The sequence below is a fragment of the Anolis sagrei genome, chromosome 4, assembly GCF_037176765.1.
Source record: "Anolis sagrei isolate rAnoSag1 chromosome 4, rAnoSag1.mat, whole genome shotgun sequence".
Lineage (NCBI taxonomy): Eukaryota > Metazoa > Chordata > Lepidosauria > Squamata > Dactyloidae > Anolis > Anolis sagrei.
This window is the reverse complement of record NC_090024.1, coordinates 23,231,263-23,249,356: the sequence shown is the minus strand read 5'-3', so window position 1 is coordinate 23,249,356 and position 18,094 is coordinate 23,231,263. Positions and strand designations below refer to the sequence as shown.

The following is an 18,094-nucleotide window of genomic DNA, read 5'->3' as shown; positions in this document are numbered from 1 at the left end:
GAAATGACTAAAGGAATGAACAACAACAACAACAACAACAAATTCATGGGGAATATGTTCCTAGATATTGTCAAAGGCCTTCAAGGCCGGAATCACTGGGTTGTTAGGTTTTTCGGGCTGTATGGCCATGTTCTAGAAGCATTCTCTCCTGATGTTTTGCCTGCATATAGATGGAAGGCATCCTCAGAGGTTGTAAAGTCTGTTGGAAACTAGGAAAATTGGGTTTATATATCTGTGGGAAGTTCAGGGTGGGAGAAAGAACTCTTGTCTGTTGGAGGTAGGTGTCAATTTTTCAGTTGGCCACCTTGATTAGCATTTGATAGCCTGACAGTTTTTTGGTATGGCTTGTTACTGCCTGGGGAAATCCTTTGTTGAGAGGTGATTAGCTGTCCCTAATTGTTTCTTGTCTGGAGTTCCCCTGTGTGTTGTACTGTATTTACTGCTATAATTTCAGAGGTTTTTTTAAATATTAGGAGGTCCTTTGATATTTGAGATTCTACTGCCAACCATTCAGCAAGAGCAGTCCAAGGCCTATCCATCGAGCATTTGACAGGTAATCCTTCTGCCACCTTTCAATATTCAGCTCTTTCAGCTCTGTTCAAAGTTGAAATGAGATCTCTATCTGGCACTTTCCATTAAAGACTATTAATAAAGGTTCTATTATATTATGTTTTGAGATAATCAGTTTAAAACTCAGTTTAAAGCAAGGCTGGAACAGAACCTGGTGACCACTTTTATCCCAGACTCCACCCCACTCAGACCACACACATCTATAAGCTGAAATACACCTACTGTCATTTTCAAAATGGCAACTGGAAGGGGTTTTTTTTTATAATGTCAAGCAATGCCAAGGAGTCCAGGAACCTATTAAATGCTGAATTCATCACAGAATGGGTTAAGATAGAGCAGGACACTGGGAAACAGAAGTGTGTTTATCTGCAGAGTTGAGAGTCCTGTGGATCTCACATAATACTAAGGCTACACATTGTCCAACTGAATGGCAAGTAACAAATGTAGAACTTTCCTCTTCTGCACAAAGAGTTATGCAGTTTGAATCTGTACGTAATGCAAAGCCAACCTTAAGAAATGGGGCCACAAAGTGGGGTCCATGCCATGCGAGTGTGGAGAAGAGCAAACCACAGACCACCTGCTGCAATGCTGTCTAAGCCCAGCCATGTGCACAATGGAGGACCTCCTTGTAACAACATCAGAGGCACTCCAAGTGGCCAGATACTGGTCAAAGGGCATTTAACATAATTGCCAAGTTTTAAAACTTTGTGTTTTTTAAATGCAACCATACCCTTGGTTCGCTGCTGATAAGATAAATAAATAGAGGTCAGTGCAGCAGACTCATATAAGACTGTTCAATGCAGTTAAACTGTATTATATGGATCTACAATGACCATATAATGAGGATTCAAACTGAATTATATGTTAGTATCAATCCAGCCACAGATAATAAACCAACTTGATCACAACTACCCAGAAGAATGTATGGATTTAATCTTTTGTTGGCTTCTACTTTCCTAAATGTTCTCAGGCAACTCCTCAAAACCACAGCAAAAGATACGTATGTTTTTGAGAGAAAATGTATTTATGAAAAAAAATTTGGTTGAAGACAAATTTTAATATCCATGTTGAAATACATATTTAAGTGTGAATTTTCAAGTTGATTATTCTTCCTCTGCAAAACTGTACTAATGAATGAACAAACAGAATAGATAGGACATTCTGTAGTCTACTTGTTTTCCAAACTGTCCTCTATATCCTTGAATGCAGCAGTCTCCACAACAGCAAACAATACAACTGTGTATCCTGTAACATGTTTGAAGCTTCCTTATTTTCAGTCCAGTTTGTGTCTGGCTTTAGCAGGCTCTCTTCATCTATTTGTGCTAAATAGAAACTAGTCCAGCCTAGAGGTGAAAATTAATACAATCTGATATAAGTGTCAATCACTTGGATCTTGACAGAAGACACAGTCCGGTTGCTGATCGGCTTTGGGTTCAATTTGAAGTGTGATGGTGTAGAAATTATATGTGGCGACCAGAAGTTCAGTAATTTCATTCAAAATCTGTTGTTTGTCTGTGGTATCTGCTGTCAGAGATAAGATTTTTTTAAAAAAAAGCTATGCAACCTACATTTCTATTTCTAATACCAATAAGTTTTCAAGCCAATGGTTCTCAAAACTTTGGTCCTTCTTATGTTTTGGACTTTATTTTCCAGAATTATTGGTAGTTGGCCAGGCTGTCTGGAACTTTTGGGTGTTCAAGCCATAAACACATTGAAGACCCAGTTTTGAGAACCATGCCAAAGCTCTTTACAAGAGACACTTCTCCCAATCTCACAGTCACCATATGCATACTTTAGGGGAACACATGAAAGGGTCTTCTTGATGATTGCTCCCAGACACTGGCACCATCTCTCGAGAAAGGCTAGCATGGTTCTGCCACTGACATTTTGTGGTAAATAGGATATTTTGGGGAGAAATATTATATGTTAAACATGAGGATAGGAGGCAAGAAGAGACTCAAATGTGAGGCAAATGCTATCCATACCCCAATCTGGGAATAGTCTTCAGAAAAAACCTTTGAAAAAAATGTATACAATTTTGGCCCAAGGGGGTTCAAAAATGATCACACTTTATCCAGTCCTGCTACATGAGGTAATGTGATAGTATAATTACTATCTACGCTAGAAGCAATGGTTAAATGTTTGATTTAAACAGAGTTTCTTAATTTAAAGCATCTATCCTAACTTTTGATGGTGCACTCAATCTTTCTTTGCTACCATAAAAATAGATAGAAGGAATGAAAGTCTACTCTAAGAAACGTTCACCCTGCAGGCCACGTAAAGTCCTCTGGGCATTCAACATGGCCCTTCACTACCTTGTACTATATCATGTCCCTTTACTCTCTAGGGATCAAGAGAGCACTAGGTCCCTCCCAAGTTATTTTATTTATTTATTTATTTGCAGCAGGTGCATATTATTCAATACATCTACCATACATTCACTTTTTGGCATCTACTGCTATTTTTATGGTTATACATATTGTCTATTCCTCACCACTGTGCTCCTCTCCCCGCCAACCCGAGCTTTTCTATATAATCTGTCCAAAATTTCATTTTGTCTGGCAGAGCTATCTTTCCATCTTTCTTTTTAATCCTTTTTCAATAATTTTTCTCCATACATCATCAAAGTCACTTTGTTTTCATAGACCTCTTTTAACTTTTAATATATATGTCAGGTTATAATTTATTGCCCGTTTCCATATTTCCTTATACCACTCTTCTATTTGTATATTTATTTCTCTTTTCCAATTCCTTGCTATAAGCAGTCTTGCTACTGTTAATAAGTTTGTTATTACGTTTTTATCCTCTTTTTCAGTTGTTTATTATTATATAACGATAATAAAGCTATCCTAGAACCTACATATTTACATTGCCACCACATATGTATATATGTCCCTGATTCTTGTCATCCTCTCCAGCAATTTTTTGAATAATTTTTATTTCTATTTGCTATTCTTATTGGTGTTAGGTACCATTTCCATATTAACTTATAGTTATTTTCTTTAACCCGTACTGATAAATTTTTCAGATGTATTTGTCTCCATAATTGTAGCCACTCCATTTCATTTGTTTTCATCCCTAAATCTTCTTCCCAGACCTTCTTGAGGGAGACCCCTCCCAAGTTCTTTTGGGACAGTTCCTGGCATGAGTTACACCTGGATTTCAAGATACATTCCTTCCAGTCATTTGTGACTTACGACAACCAAATCTATCACAGGCTTTACTAGACAATATTTGTTTTAGAGGGGGGTTGCCATTGCCTTCCTTTAATTCTGAAAGAGTCTCACTTGTTCAAAATCACCTAGCTGGGTGAAAAAGGATTCAAACCCTGGCCTTCTAGAGTCCAACACTCAAACCATAACACACTTGCAGTAACGGAATTGCAGTCTGGACATTCATGTTGTGGATTTTTTCTTTTCTTAAAAATAGACAGTGAGTGGTATTTCTTATCAGCATGAACTGCCTCCACAAGAAGTCACATCGTTATCCAGATTTACTCACCTGTGACAATATGAGCTGATAGGACTGGCTGGTTCATTGTTAAAGACCAAATATGAAGACTGTGGACAGACTCCACTTTGTCCACGGCTAGGATTCTCTCTTTTATCGCTTTGTAGCTCATTCCTTTTGGTATCCCTATGGAAGAAGCAGTAACTATCAGGTGTGTAGCTGTGTGACATAGCATGAGCTCTGGTGACAAAGTAGGCGAAAGTCTGTCCCATGACCCCCTGAAGCTGCCTGTTGATCTGCTAAATCCCTCAACATACATACTTTTAGAGTTGGAAGGGACAGCAGAGATGATCTAGCCCAACCCATAGTCATGAAGGAACATACTCCTGAAAGATGTCCATTTTCTGTTTAAATACCACCAAAGAAGGAGTGTCCACCATTCTCTGAGGCAGTCAGATCAGCTGTCAAACAATGCTTACAGTAAATATGTTATTCCTAATATTTAGATTCATTGGTTCTCATTCTAATTTCTGGAGCAGCAGAAAACGAAGTCTGGTGAGGTGCATAGCTCACCAGACACACAAGTCCAACAAAACTATTTTAAAACACAGGTGAAATTGGCCAAATCATTGGGTGGAAAGTGTTGCATTTGTGCCTGGATATGGCATACCCCACTCATACCCCACTTTAAGGGCCAAAGCTGGATAATTATGGTAGTACTAAAGAAATAAGATACATACTAAGTGGAAATGGTTCTGCAAAAAACAAAACAAAAAACAAAACCCAATGCTTTCCTCTATATGCCCAACATCTTACCTTCCATCAGCACAAGTAAAATGTCCCGTAACATAGCACAAGTGGTTCCAAGAACAAGTACGGAAAATACAAATGTGCAGATTGGGTCAGCCATTTTATATTCTGGCTAGAAAAAAAATGAAGATATGAAGCGAATAAGCTACTTTCTCCAACCAGCTCTATTTGATAGAATAATTCAAGCTAAGTTGTCATGCTTTGTGACCAAGGTAGAGCTGCAAAGTTCCTGAATGTTAATCAGTTTGCGGCCCACAATATGGGCCTACACTTTCTCTCTTTCCTTTTGATGGTGGCAGTACCATGAACTGTTAGATATCAAAGCAGGGCATAAGACCTAGAATGTTGTAATGGTTAGAGCTTCAAAGAGACCATATCTATTCATGCAGCGTATCTTCTGACATTCCATGGATTAAAATCGCCAATCAACATCAGAGTAAGATGCAAAAGTTATTAATGAGAATGAACACATGTTAGGATGAACTGTAGCCTGAGTCTACTGGGAAGTGGAAAATTCTGCTCTGCCTTCTTCTCTCTCCAAGTCATTTTAATTTAGTTTGTAACAACAGAAGCAGGCCAAAAACAAAGGGGGAAAGTCAGAGGAGGAGAGAGTAGCTGAATTAACTGGAACTGTCCTGCCAAATTGGGTAGCTAGAGGATGTGGTGGAGCTTCCTGGTGTCCTTGGGACAATTATACATCTCAGCCTCACCTACTATATACCCTTACTATGAGGAGGAAAATATGGGAGAACCATATTTTACTTTAAGGTCGTAAGCAAAAACAGATGTGATCCAAACAGGTTAAAAATATGTCAGAGCTGAGCCTTAGGCACTGGTCCAGGACAAATTAGGAATCTGATGTTGGGACCAAAGAGCAACCTAAAGATTACACACCTGATTGAAGGGCTTCAATAATAAACAGTGCCAGCCCAATTATATTTCACTGCCAAGAAGATCCTGTAGGCTCTGGTTTTTTGGGTGGTCACATGGAGCACCAGTGCACCAAACTGTCTGTATCCTTTACATTTTGATATCAACAAAACAACTTTTTGTTGATATCAGCTGGTTACTCCTGGGCTCTGAATAGCTGGTTACTCCTGGGCTCTGAATAGCCTTTTTATCCTGAAGGGCCACAAGGAACCCCTGCATTAAAATTATTATATCTGCAATTTGAGAAATATTTCATTTCTTTCATTTACAATCTCTTATAGATCCTCTAGCAAGCCCCAACACAACCTGGGGGTCAGGGCCCCTGGGGGGTTGCAAGGGGGTGTCAGAGCAGTTGCCAAAGACCCTCAGAAAATGAAGTATTTTCTGTTGGTCATGGCAGTTCTGTTCTGTGTAGGAAGTTTGGCCCAATTCTTTGATAGTTAGGGAACTATAAATCCAAGCAACTACAACTCCCAAATGCCAAGGTCTATTTTCCCCAAACTCCATCTGTGTTCACATTTGGGCATATTGAGTATTCATGCCAAGTTTGGTCTAGATCCATCAGTGTTTGAGTCCACAGTGCTCTCTGGATATGGGTGAACTACAACTCCAAAACTCAAGGTCAATGCCCACCAAACCCTTCCAGTATTTTCTGTTGGTCATGGTAGTTATGTGTGCAAGTTTGGTTCAATTCCATCGTTGGTGGAGTCCAGAATACTCTTTGTTTGTAGGTTAGATATAAATCCCAGCATCTACAACTCCCAAATGGCAAAATCAATCCCCCCTCAACCCCACTTGTATTCAAATTTGGGCATATTGGGCATTTGTGCCAAATTTGGTCCAGTGAATTAAAATGCATCCTGCATACCAGATAGGTATATTACAATTCATAACAGTAACAAAATTACAGTTATGACGTAGCAACGAAAATAATTTTATGGTTGGGGGTCACCACAACATGAGAAATTGTATTAAGGGGTCTCTGCATTAGGAAGGTTGAGAACTACTGCTCTTACAGTTCCAGAAATTGTAGCACTCTGCCCTAAACTATGCTTTTGAACATTTCTCAGTTGAGGCAAGCCTTAAGCCACTATGATGAGAAAAGAAAAAAGAAAAAACAAGACTAAGGAAAAGTGATGAGAGAAACACCATCCATCTCACAAAATTAATGCTGAAAGAAATCATCAGTTGTCCTCTCTCGGCAGCGACTTTTATTTCTAGAAATGAAGAGAGCTGTCATGATCGAAATAGCGCCATGCATCCTGAAGGCAGAGGCACAAAGCACAAGGCAGCTAATGGTTGCGCAGTAATGAAAATAGCTCCATCTTTAATTGCTGTGAAGGTGAACAAACTCAATAAAACTGACCTTAAGGAAGATTATTAGTGCACTAATTAGCACACTAATGCTCTGAAACAGATCTCCAACAGCATGGATGAAAGCGGCTCTCACACTGGCATTGGATGAGGCCAATGTGTGTTCAGGGTCTGATCTACCATCACTTGACTGATGAACATTGTAAAGATTTCCATCCCCTTTGTGGTGCAGCATTAGACTTAATCTGCAAGAATCATATTAGTTAGATGAGCTATGTTCTTCCCCTTGGTTTCTCTAGCAGATGATTTGACATCCTATTCCAATGAGAAGCACTTGCTTTTTCTCTCCTTAATTGATTGATTGATTTTTGTTTGTTCCAATTTTCTGTATTCTTTTCAACTTTGCTTTGATTTTGTACACCACTTTGGATTTTTTTTTTTTGTAAGTCAGCAAAAGTAATCAGAAAGTCACTGCACTTTGAAATGGATCTTGAAATCTTCCTCAAGAGCACATCCATTTAAGCCATTGGGACTTTAAGTTGGGCATGCTGTCAGCTAAGGCTGAATCTACACTGCCATATAATGCAGTTTGGAACTGCACTATATGGTCAGTGGAAAGCTATATACAGGGTTAGTCAAAATGAATAGGCCAATAAGAATATTAATTGTACCCGAATTGGCCTATTCATTTTGACTAACCCTGTATAATGCAGTTCAATGGAGATAAATGGCATTATATGGCAGTGTAGAATCAGCCTAAATTAAGACCTATTGATTTTAGTGATCTGCTCCAAAAGTTCACAAGGCCCTTAATTTATATTCTGCCCTATCTCCCCAAGGGGGCTCAGGGCAGATCACAGATACATATACATAGCAAACATTCAATGCCATTTGGACAGACAGGACAGAAAGGATGTATGTTGTGTCAACATCCAGCTTTTTTGGCACCTTGGAGTTTGTGCTCGACTCCAGCCATGCGGTGGGGGTGGTGCTGTCACTCCATCCTCTATGACGAAGAGCCATCAGGACGTCCTCCTTCCTTTTGGTCACCAGGTATTTTCTGATCTTTTTCTTTTTATGGTATTGTAAAATACCTCCCCTGCTTTTAAGCAGTACCTAATTTTCTCTACTTTCTCTAGGCTGTTTTCAAACAGTTTAGGTAAACAATGAGCCGGACTGACAGTCAGGTGCTCACATCGACCTGGGGCTTTGAACTGGCAAACCTTTGGTTGGTAGTTCTTATTGCTGCTTGGTGATTTACCAGCTATGCTAAAGCTTCGCCCCTAGTTCCTATTATACTTGGCCTTTGGCTCTCTGCCTGGAGCCACTGGGAGTAATTCCACAACAATGTGAGGGCCAGACCATGCTCAACCTGGTCTACTGCAGTTTCTGTTAGCCAATGTGTCCAGTGGCCAATCTGTTTAGAGGATCCCAGAAATAACTCCCTCTGGACCCTTCCACACAGTCATATAACACAGAATATCAAGGCAGATAATCCACAATATCTGCTTTGAACTGGGTTATTTGAGTCGACGCTGCCATGTATTCAAGTTCAATGTGGATTTTATACAGCTACTTGAAAGGGACCTCTGTCATCTTAAAAAGGAACTTTCTAAATTTTTGACACTGTATTATGAAAGAGCTATGTTCACATTTTGTTGATAACGGTGAATTTAAGTACATATTTATAGATAGATAGATAGATAGATAGATAGATAGATAGCTTACATTATGTTGGCTATCACAGCACAACCAGACGTGATGAGCATAACTGTAGCTTCAATTTCATAATGTGGGTGCAGAAGCCTCAAGACAGCTAAATACGTCAATACACCGGTCACCACCCAAATGATGATCATGGAGAAGAGAGCTCCAAGAATTTCTAGTGGTTCAAACAACTGTTAAGAGTAAGATCACTGCAACATATAGCTTCATTAAGGAAAAACAGTTACAATTCAATTACTTGGACCCAAATTGAAATAAGGAACAGCCATGGCCTTTTGACCTTTTTGCCACCCTAGGGAACAGTGAGTTTCTGGGAAATAAATAGGGATCTCTTATCTTACTATAACTCTTTTTGGGAAGCCACGTTAGTTGAAAAGGTACACGCTTCCATGTTGATGGAATTTGCTTAACTCCCAGTTAACATTGTTCTCTGTTGTGTATCTTCAAGGTGTCTCCACCTTATGGTGACTCTAAGTGACCCTATGGCATTTGTTTTCTCAGCCTGAGAGTATGTGGCATAGTCAAGGTCACCCAGTAGGTTTTCATGGCCAAGGGCAGAACTGAATGCTGATCTCCAGAGATGTAGTCCAGTGCAAACTATGTTGGCTCTTGTTGTCCTACTGGGTGGTTTAGTTACATAATAATAAACACTTTAATTTGAAAGTTTACGTGAGTCCCAACACAAGGTAGAAATAAACAAACAAATGAACAAATACATATTGCCTTTTACTTCCACGCATATCCAATAGCATCATTTCCCCACTTGTTTCTTGGCAAAGCTCAATAATAAATTATGCTGAGCAAGGATCTATATTGATCCTTGTCTCACATTCATTGACAAAATGAGGGACTCGCTCTATTTTGCATGCCCTTAGCACATAACATTTGGTACCTGCTCTGTGCCATCCATATGTTAATCTTTTACTGGGAGGTTTTGATGACAGCCACAGAGAAAAGATGCTGATCAGGAAACTCATCAGGTCAACCAAGACGTGGGCTGCATCCGTGATCACAGCCAAGCTCCCTGCAATGTGGCCACCTGGATCAAAGCAACCATGATCATTAATGAAAATCATTTAAAAAAATAAAATCTCACAGGGGACATGATGGAGTGGAAGATTATTCCAGGACTGGGAGCTAGGTACTTACTAGGCTTGTTTGATCCAAAAAAAAAAAAAAAAAGGTTCAAAACTCGTTTCGGATGTAGTGGTTCAATTTGGAAATCAATTCCGATTTTCATAGAAAAAAGTGTTCAAAACTTTTTGAAACTTCCGAGGCTTCTGAAACAGCTTTGTTAATGGCAGACACGCACGCATAGTTGGAATAAAACAACACTGGCACTGGGGAAACTTCAGGGGCTCTTCCACTCCTGACTGAGGGGCTCTTACACTCCAGGCCTGCCTCGGCTGTCAATGCGGAGGAGGACGAGGAGGCGATTCTCTTCCCTCCTGTCACGTAATTCAGATTATCAAAGTAGAGGTAAAGGCTTCCCCTTGACATTCAGCCTAGTCCTGTCTTACTCTGGGGAGTGACACTCATCTCCATTACTAAGCCAAAGAGACACGTTGTCCATAGACACCTCCAAGGTCACGTCACCAGCATGACTGTATGGAGCGCCATTACCCTCCCACCGGCACCTCAAACTGCAAAACCTGATTCAAACTGCTAAATGGATTCAAACTGCGGACCTACTGCATTATGCATTATGGAGACTCATAGAAGGCAGCTAATCTGCATGATAGAAGTCTACATCAGTGAGTATATACATAATGCAGTTTCAAGATGCATTACATGGCAATGTATATGGGGCCTGAGAGCAGATCAAGTATTCCTTCCAGGTGTTTTGGACTTCAACTCCTACCATTCCTAACATCCTCAGGCCCTTTCATTTTCCCCCTCAGGCACTTAAGCAGAGGAAGAGGAGGAAAAGAGTAGGAAGAAGGAGAGGAGAATGGAGAGAAAGAGAAAGGAAGGGGGGACATTTGCCCAGGCTGCTTCTTTAATGCAGCTTTCCAGGGGAGAGGAAGGGAGGGACATTCACCCAGGGAGCTTCTTTAACATGGCTTCCCAGGCTTGAGCTGAGGCCAGGGAAGAGAAGCAGGGAAACGTTGAATTGAATTATTTCTGACTCACTTACTGCTTCGTAACAGAAATGGGGGAAAAAGCTTCAAAATGGCAAGGATACTTCCGGGTTAACAAATCGCTTCGAAATCACTTCAAAAAGCAAATCTTTCCGAATTTATTCTGAATTACGAAGATTCTGAACAAACCTAACCATGCCTAGTACTTACTTCAGGGTTGGTAACCGCATGTCAGACTATTAATTAATTAAAATATTTATAATACCAAAGATTTAAGGTTAGCATATAGAAAGCATTAAAAAAACTCACACAATTTAAAACAATAAAATAATTAAATAACTTAAAACATATTAAACTTCAATGATAAGTTAAAAACAGATATTTGGACTGAATTAATGAGGTTAAGGAAAATGCTCATGTCCCATAATCCACCTGTTTTTCCCCCTGACATCAGCAGGATGTCACAAATTTCTGATAAAAAATGATTGGGTGTTTTCAGCACTACATGGGGGTTGAGTACATTTCTTTATTCAAATTTTTGCAAATGTTGTTGACCTCTTCCAAATCTGGTTAGCTGAGAGTTTATTTTATTATTCTTATATTATTTTTATATTATCTGGAGGCACAATGGGTTAAACCTTTGTGCTGGCAGGACTGAAGACCGACAGGTTGCATGTTCAAACCCGGGGAGAGTGCGGATGAGCTCCCTCTCTCAGCTCCGGCTCCCCATGTGAAGACATGAGAGAAGCCTCCCACAAGGATGGTAAAATATCAAAACATCCGGGCATCCCCTGGGCAACATCCTTGCAGATGGCCAATTCTCTCACACCAGAAGCGACTTGCAGTTTCTCAAGTCACTCCTGACATGAATACATATATAATCATGGCTTCTCCCTATCCCCATGGGTGCCTTGGGTTAGCTGAGTCTATATTAAGTTACTACAAATTAATGTGTTGATAAACTGAATGGCCCTGGATTATGTTTTGGATGATGTGATTTTAATTGACGTTTTAATTGTTTGGTTTTAATTGTAATTGTGTACTGATACATGTATGTTGGCATCAAATTGCTGCCTATTGTAAGGCCGACTTGAGTCCCTCCGGGTTGAGAAAGGCGGGATACAAATATAGTAAAGGTAAAGATTTTCGTCGACATTAAGTCTAGTTGTGTCTGACTCTGTGAGGTGGTGCTCATCTCCATTTCTAAGCTGAAGAGCCAGCGTTGTCCATAGACACCTCCTAGGTCATGTGGCCAGCATGACTGCATGGAAAGCAGTTGCCTTCCTGCAGAAGTAGTACCAACTGATCTACTCCCATTTGCATGTTTTCGAACTGCTAGGTTGGTAGAAGCTGGGCCTAATAGTGGGAACCTATCTGGCTCCTTGCATTCAAACCGCCAACCTTTTAGTCAGCAGATGAGCAGTTTAACCCACTGTGCCAATAAATAAAAAAAATGCCATCCCTTTTAATAAGCATACTTTGTACTGTACGTGCCTCCATGCCCCTTCAATGTCACGGAGGCAATGAATTTGCTCTAAGTTTTTGTTTAAACTCCGAAAGTGCTCTATGAAGTGGCAAATCCTAGGCCCAAAATAATTCAGCACCCTGGATAGCTCTTTTAAACCTTGGAATGGATTCACTGCACCAGTGACACAGAATCCATCAGCTCCCATTGGGCATTCAGCTGTGTTGTATCCATTGCAATTGCCCTTAAGAATGGATGGGAAGGAAAACATTCTCCCTCATTACTGGAAAGACAAATGCTTTTTGCAGAACAGCAGCTCTCTTCATTACTTTCTAATGATGTGCTCCCCAAATGGTGTCTGCGATTGGGCTTTATTTGCGGTGACTGTTTATTGCTTTGTACGCAGAGCAAGGAGACCTGTCAGTCACTCAGTGGTCAATCATCCAGCAAACATTGTCTAAGCTCATTAAGACAAAATTAAAATATGGTCCATTAATTGCAATATTTCCCACAGACTGCTGTCTCTATATCAGCAATTAATGATTCCTTTATCAGAGCTTAAACCTCAGCAGCAAAACAGCCCTCCCATTTGCTGTTGGAGTTGTCGCTGGGAAACCGAGACTTATGAAGAAAAGCAAGGAGAAGGGGCTTCAGTTAACAAATCATCCGTCAGCTCAAATATATTCTACAGGTGATAAATCTGTCAGACCAAAGGCTCCTGTTTATACAATTTTGTTAAGCTCCTACAGCTTTGACAAATGATCATTTGGTGTTAAGAAACATAAGGCACGATTCAAATGGCATAGTTTAGTCAGGCCAAAACTTAAAAAGTAACTTTTAGAAGGTGGCTAAATTTCCATGTCAGAATGTTTTTGACTCAATTAAGTTGAAATATTCTGAGTAGCCATGCTGCCTGGGAAACTGAGGTCCAAAAAAAAAAAAAAAGGAATTTGTCCAAGTTCTGATAATACTTACGATATGTACTCATGTATAAGTCATGTGTCAGGAGAACTTGAGAAACTGCAGGTTGCTTCTGGTGTGGGAGAATTGGCTGTCTGCAAGGACATTGCCCAGGAGATGCCCAGATGTTTTGATGTTTTACCATCCTTATGGGAGGTTTTTCACATGTCCCTGCATGTGGAGCTAGAGCTGACAGAGGGAGCTCATCTGTGCTCTCCCCAGATTTGAACCTGCGACCTGTCAGTCTTCAATCCTGCCGGCACAAGGGTTTAATCTATTGTGTCACTGGTGGCTCCATTTCATGGATATAATGGCCCATCAGGACACTCTCATGTTCTTTGTATTTGAATAAAAGTCCCATTATACCCAGTCTCATCTTGGACAGAATACTTTTGTATAATAAATCTATTACAGTTTATTTGAATTGTGCTCCAGGATATATATGCAAACAAGATACACATGCAAATGCATATTTACAAATGCAAACTCTCACCTATGATTTCAGCAACCATGATGATAATGCAGATTACTGTTGCCACATAGAGTCTCAACCTGGCTTCATGCTGCTCCCTCTTTCTCCTCTCATAGCCCTTTGAATAGCTGTGACAATGATACACTGCATGGATCCCAGTGTCTACTGGTTCTTCATGGTGGTTCTCTTGCTCTGAATTACTGTGTATTAGACCATTGCTTTGTGTAAGAGAAGAACAGAAAGCCCAAGTTTATTACCCTCACAAAAAACATGCCACATTTCAGAAAGATTAATGCAGGATGTTGGGAGTTATAACAAATGGAAAAGAGTATCAGGTATTTTTTTTCTGGTTTGATTTTGTCTGCTGCTGAGTTGGCACCAAAATTACAGAAAATGAAGTAAGACCTAGGTATGAATGATGGACGGAGAATACAGGAGAATACTGAAGATAGCAAATCTACTTGATCCAGATATTTCCCAAATCTCTCTACATCAGTTCTGTTCTGTTTCTGGATGTGTCCAAAGACTTGGAGGACTGAGGTGTTTGTTTAGTACTATTTTGTCAATTTTATGACCTGTTTATCATCCCAAGTTTTATGAACTGCTGTGCAGTGGAACCCTGAATCAATTCCTTGCCAATAATGCTCTCTAAAATCCCTATACAATTAATTTGGCTTTATGTACTGCCATAAATTTCCTAAGGGTATAGCTGCAGGTATGTTTTTTTTCTGGGTCAATGAGCCATTGATATAATAGCGTAACTCAAATGGAAGTACATTAAATATATCAGTCTGAACAGAGACAAGGAAGAGTGTATGTCAAGATGCTTTTGATGTGACTATGATAAGCATACAAAATGATGATATCTATAAATTTGATGATAAATGTGATTTTGTGTATGCACATACAGATCAATGATTTCTTGTGCTTACTCTTTTTTACTTACTTTCAGTTTGTTTTGTTGCCTTAGATGACATTCATTCTGGTCATTAAATATTTCATGTTGCACTCTATGGATGCATCCTTCCATCAGTTAAATAAAACCAGAGCTTAGTTGTTTTGTTGTTGTTGTTTTGCAAATCATAGAATCATCAAATCATAGAGTTGGAAGAGACCTCATGGGTCATTCAATCCAACCCCCCACCAAGAAGCAGGAAAATTGCATTCAAAGCACCCCCGACACATGGCCATCAGCCTCTGCTTAAAAGCCTCCAAAGAAGGAGCCTCCACCACACTCCGGGGCAGAGAGTTCCACTGCTGAACAGCTCTCACAGTCAGGAAGTTCTTCCTAATGTTCAGATGGAATCTCTTTTCTTGTAGTTTGAAGCCATTGTTCCGTGTCCTAGTCTCCAGGGCAGCAGAAAACAAGCTTGCTCCCTCATCCCTATGACTTCCTCTCACATACTTATACATGGCTATCATGTCTCCTCTCACGCTTCTCTTCTGCAGGCTAAACATGCCCAGCTCTTTAAGCCACTCCTCATAGGGCTTGTTCTCCAGACCCTTGATCATTTTAGTCACCCTCCTCTGGACACATCCCAGCTTGTCAACATTTTGGTTCAAAAACTAACCCTTTTTTCATAAACACATTATATCTTTTTATATCTGATAATATTCCAAAACTGTGCAGCTGCTTCTTCAGGAGAAGTGTTATCCCATTCAGGGCAAGCTGTTTCTCCAATTCCCAGACCCATGAACTACCAATCCACATAAGTTCTAATTTTTTGATGGGACTCAGGAGCTGTTAGGATCAAAATAACCCTCACTTGGGGTGATTCCACAAAAATATAGCAGAGTGTCAGAAGGACAGCTCATAATCAGCAGAAGCTTATGTGAACTGAACGAGGATTAGTCTCCATTTAACGGGATGGAACAGGTTTATAGGAGCCACAACTTCATAGGTTCTAAAATATATGTCTATTAAAGTCAAAAAGAAATCCATTCTGGATACAAAATGTTCTTGGAGTTAACTAGCTTACTAAGCTATCTTCTAAGAAAAGTAGGAGACGATATAATTAAGAAATATCCATGCAGATACATCTTGCCTGGAGAAAGGCAAAATGCATTCTTACTCAAGGAAGACAAAGGAAGAGACAGGCCAAAAATGGAGAATGACCACATGGCCTAGCAAAGGCAATAAAAGCCAGGGCAGATATCACATTGCTAAGTATTCAAAGGGGGAGGAGACAGTGGAGATAGCAGGAAGAGTAAAACAAAGCCACTTCTGAGATAGACATGCATAGGTATTTGGGGAAGGAATCCCTCACTCTATTCTATCTAGGCTAACTACTCATTGAAAGCTGGAGACTTATGCAGTCAGGGATGAAACCCAACAATTTTGCTTCAATTTATTGATGCTTAACCAATCCATTACAACATGCAGGCACTTACATAGCCCCACCTGACCCTAATAATAGGGTGAAATAGAGCCAAGTGTCATTCACGGTATTTAGAATAGTTTAGGATCAACTACAGATAGTGCCCGAGGACTTGGTAATGCAAAACCCTTCCCTGTATCTGTCTGTGTTGTGTCCAGAACTTCTATTATTTACTATAGCCAATCAGAAGTAGCTGTGGAGCAACTTCAAGCAATCTTCTAAATCACTCGCTCTGCAGGCTTGACCCTTCTGTATAATGGAGAAAGCCTGCTCATACAACCAAGTCAGAGTTTTATTATGGAAAGGCACAAAGACTTGATGGAAATGGCAATGTAACACACTAGCTTTACATAACCCCCAGGGAAGTTTCTGATTGTCTCACAATCACAATTTTGATAGAACTTATGTCTTCTGCAAATTAGGATACAGATTCAAAGCAACTAGTAATATTTTTTTACATTCTGTTCAGTCCACCCGACCCTTTGGTTTTGAAAAGTCTACTTCACCAGTATCCTCAGGTTATTTTCAAAATGTTCATTGTGGATTGCAACATTGCAAGGGGTGTGTGTGATCACATCTGCTTTTGGAAAATGAACTTATTAAATGAGATTGACCTCAAATACTGACAACTAATGTTTCATGAAGTTTGTATGGCCTTCTATATTTTCTGCACGCTGCCAGTTGCTGTGGCAAGAGTTGAAATCATCAATACACAGAAAGTTACTACACTTTTCCTTCCATTCCCATTAGATAGCACACCAAATCTGATCATACTGTTATCATCTGTGTGGATTCATATAGTATGACAGATGGACTTACAGGGACTTTGAATTACAATCTTGTTTTTAAAACAATTTCTTCATTTGTTAATCAAATTAGAAAATTGCATATTCATTAAAATAGTGTTAGAAATTAAGTAAACAAATGTTAAAACTATAATCTACATTTTACTTATATAAGTGAGACTTTTAGGAACCAAGAGGTGTTGTCTTCTGTAAACCCAAAATGTTCCAGAATTGTAAAAGAAACTTAACAAGACAATAATAATAATAATAATAATAATAATTCACAAAAGTAATCACAAAGGCATATTTGTTCAATTATTCTACCAAATATAAAGCAACAACATGAAATAGGCCCAGGGTTATTACCTGCTAAGCGTTAAGGAGTACCTCTTGGTGTCCCTGTCATTCACCAAACAAGCCCTTTCAAGACTCTTCTTGCTTGCCATCTTTATTCCAAATGATGACAATTTAAGTCTTTGGATGCTCACATGGAAGCAAAACTGCTCTTAAAAAGAAATTGTTGCCCAGTTTCCCAAGGTTAAAATTAGTTGCTGCTGTTCCCAAGAGATCCGGCAATGCCAGTGCAACTGCCACGGGCATTTCTACATCAGACAAGGATTGAATCTGGTTTGTTGCAAGGTCTCCGAGGCTTCGTGGTCTCGGTCAACCCCCATGTGACACAATGGGAGTCTTTCCCCAAGCAACACGAAAGAAAATTCTCTTGTGTGAGATTTGCTGATTCACGTTCTCAGGCATAGGCTCTCTCATGCACAACAGGTGATTATAGAGCTGCCCTGGTTTCTTTGGGACAAATAAACCACTGTTCACCTTTTAGGAGCTGTTGCATAGCTTATATTCTGTGACCTGAATGGATACAAAGCCTATTTAAACCTGATCAGATTTTTCTAATTGTTTTGGATTTTCTCTCTGAAAAGGCATATTCTCTCCAAAAAGGCATATTTATTCCTGTTTAGTCCACAATATATTTAATTCTACACATTCTTTGGGGAACTGAGGTTGAGTTGTACAGTATCTCCAGGACAGCTTAAGAAGATCACAAGTGCTAAGCAAACATTGTACTGATCTGCTCCTGTACACACACTTATTGTCTCAAGCATTTGTATGGGTGAGAGTAATAATAATCATAATCATAA

General features: G+C 39.7%; 1 protein-coding gene across 3 annotated transcripts; it reads right to left on the bottom strand.

Annotated features, from left to right (window-relative positions):
* Nucleotides 1-1,607: 1,607 nt before the first annotated feature.
* SLC30A8 (solute carrier family 30 member 8) lies at nucleotides 1,608-17,674 on the bottom strand. Of its 3 annotated transcripts, none has more exons than XM_067467315.1 (8): nucleotides 17,307-17,674; nucleotides 13,799-13,995; nucleotides 9,692-9,838; nucleotides 8,803-8,956; nucleotides 7,127-7,319; nucleotides 4,837-4,942; nucleotides 4,072-4,206; nucleotides 1,608-1,913 (listed from the first exon to the last, which is right to left on the bottom strand). In XM_067467315.1, exons 1-8 carry the CDS (start codon nucleotides 17,384-17,386, stop codon nucleotides 1,762-1,764), a joined length of 1,164 nt encoding a protein of 387 aa, XP_067323416.1. In that variant the 5' UTR covers nucleotides 17,387-17,674; the 3' UTR covers nucleotides 1,608-1,761. The 3 variants fall into 3 exon arrangements, with proteins under 3 accessions (XP_067323416.1, XP_060631794.2, XP_067323417.1); XM_060775811.2 differs by having other exon boundaries at nucleotides 1,832-2,094; XM_067467316.1 differs by having other exon boundaries at nucleotides 1,832-2,091.
* Nucleotides 17,675-18,094: the final 420 nt, after the last annotated feature.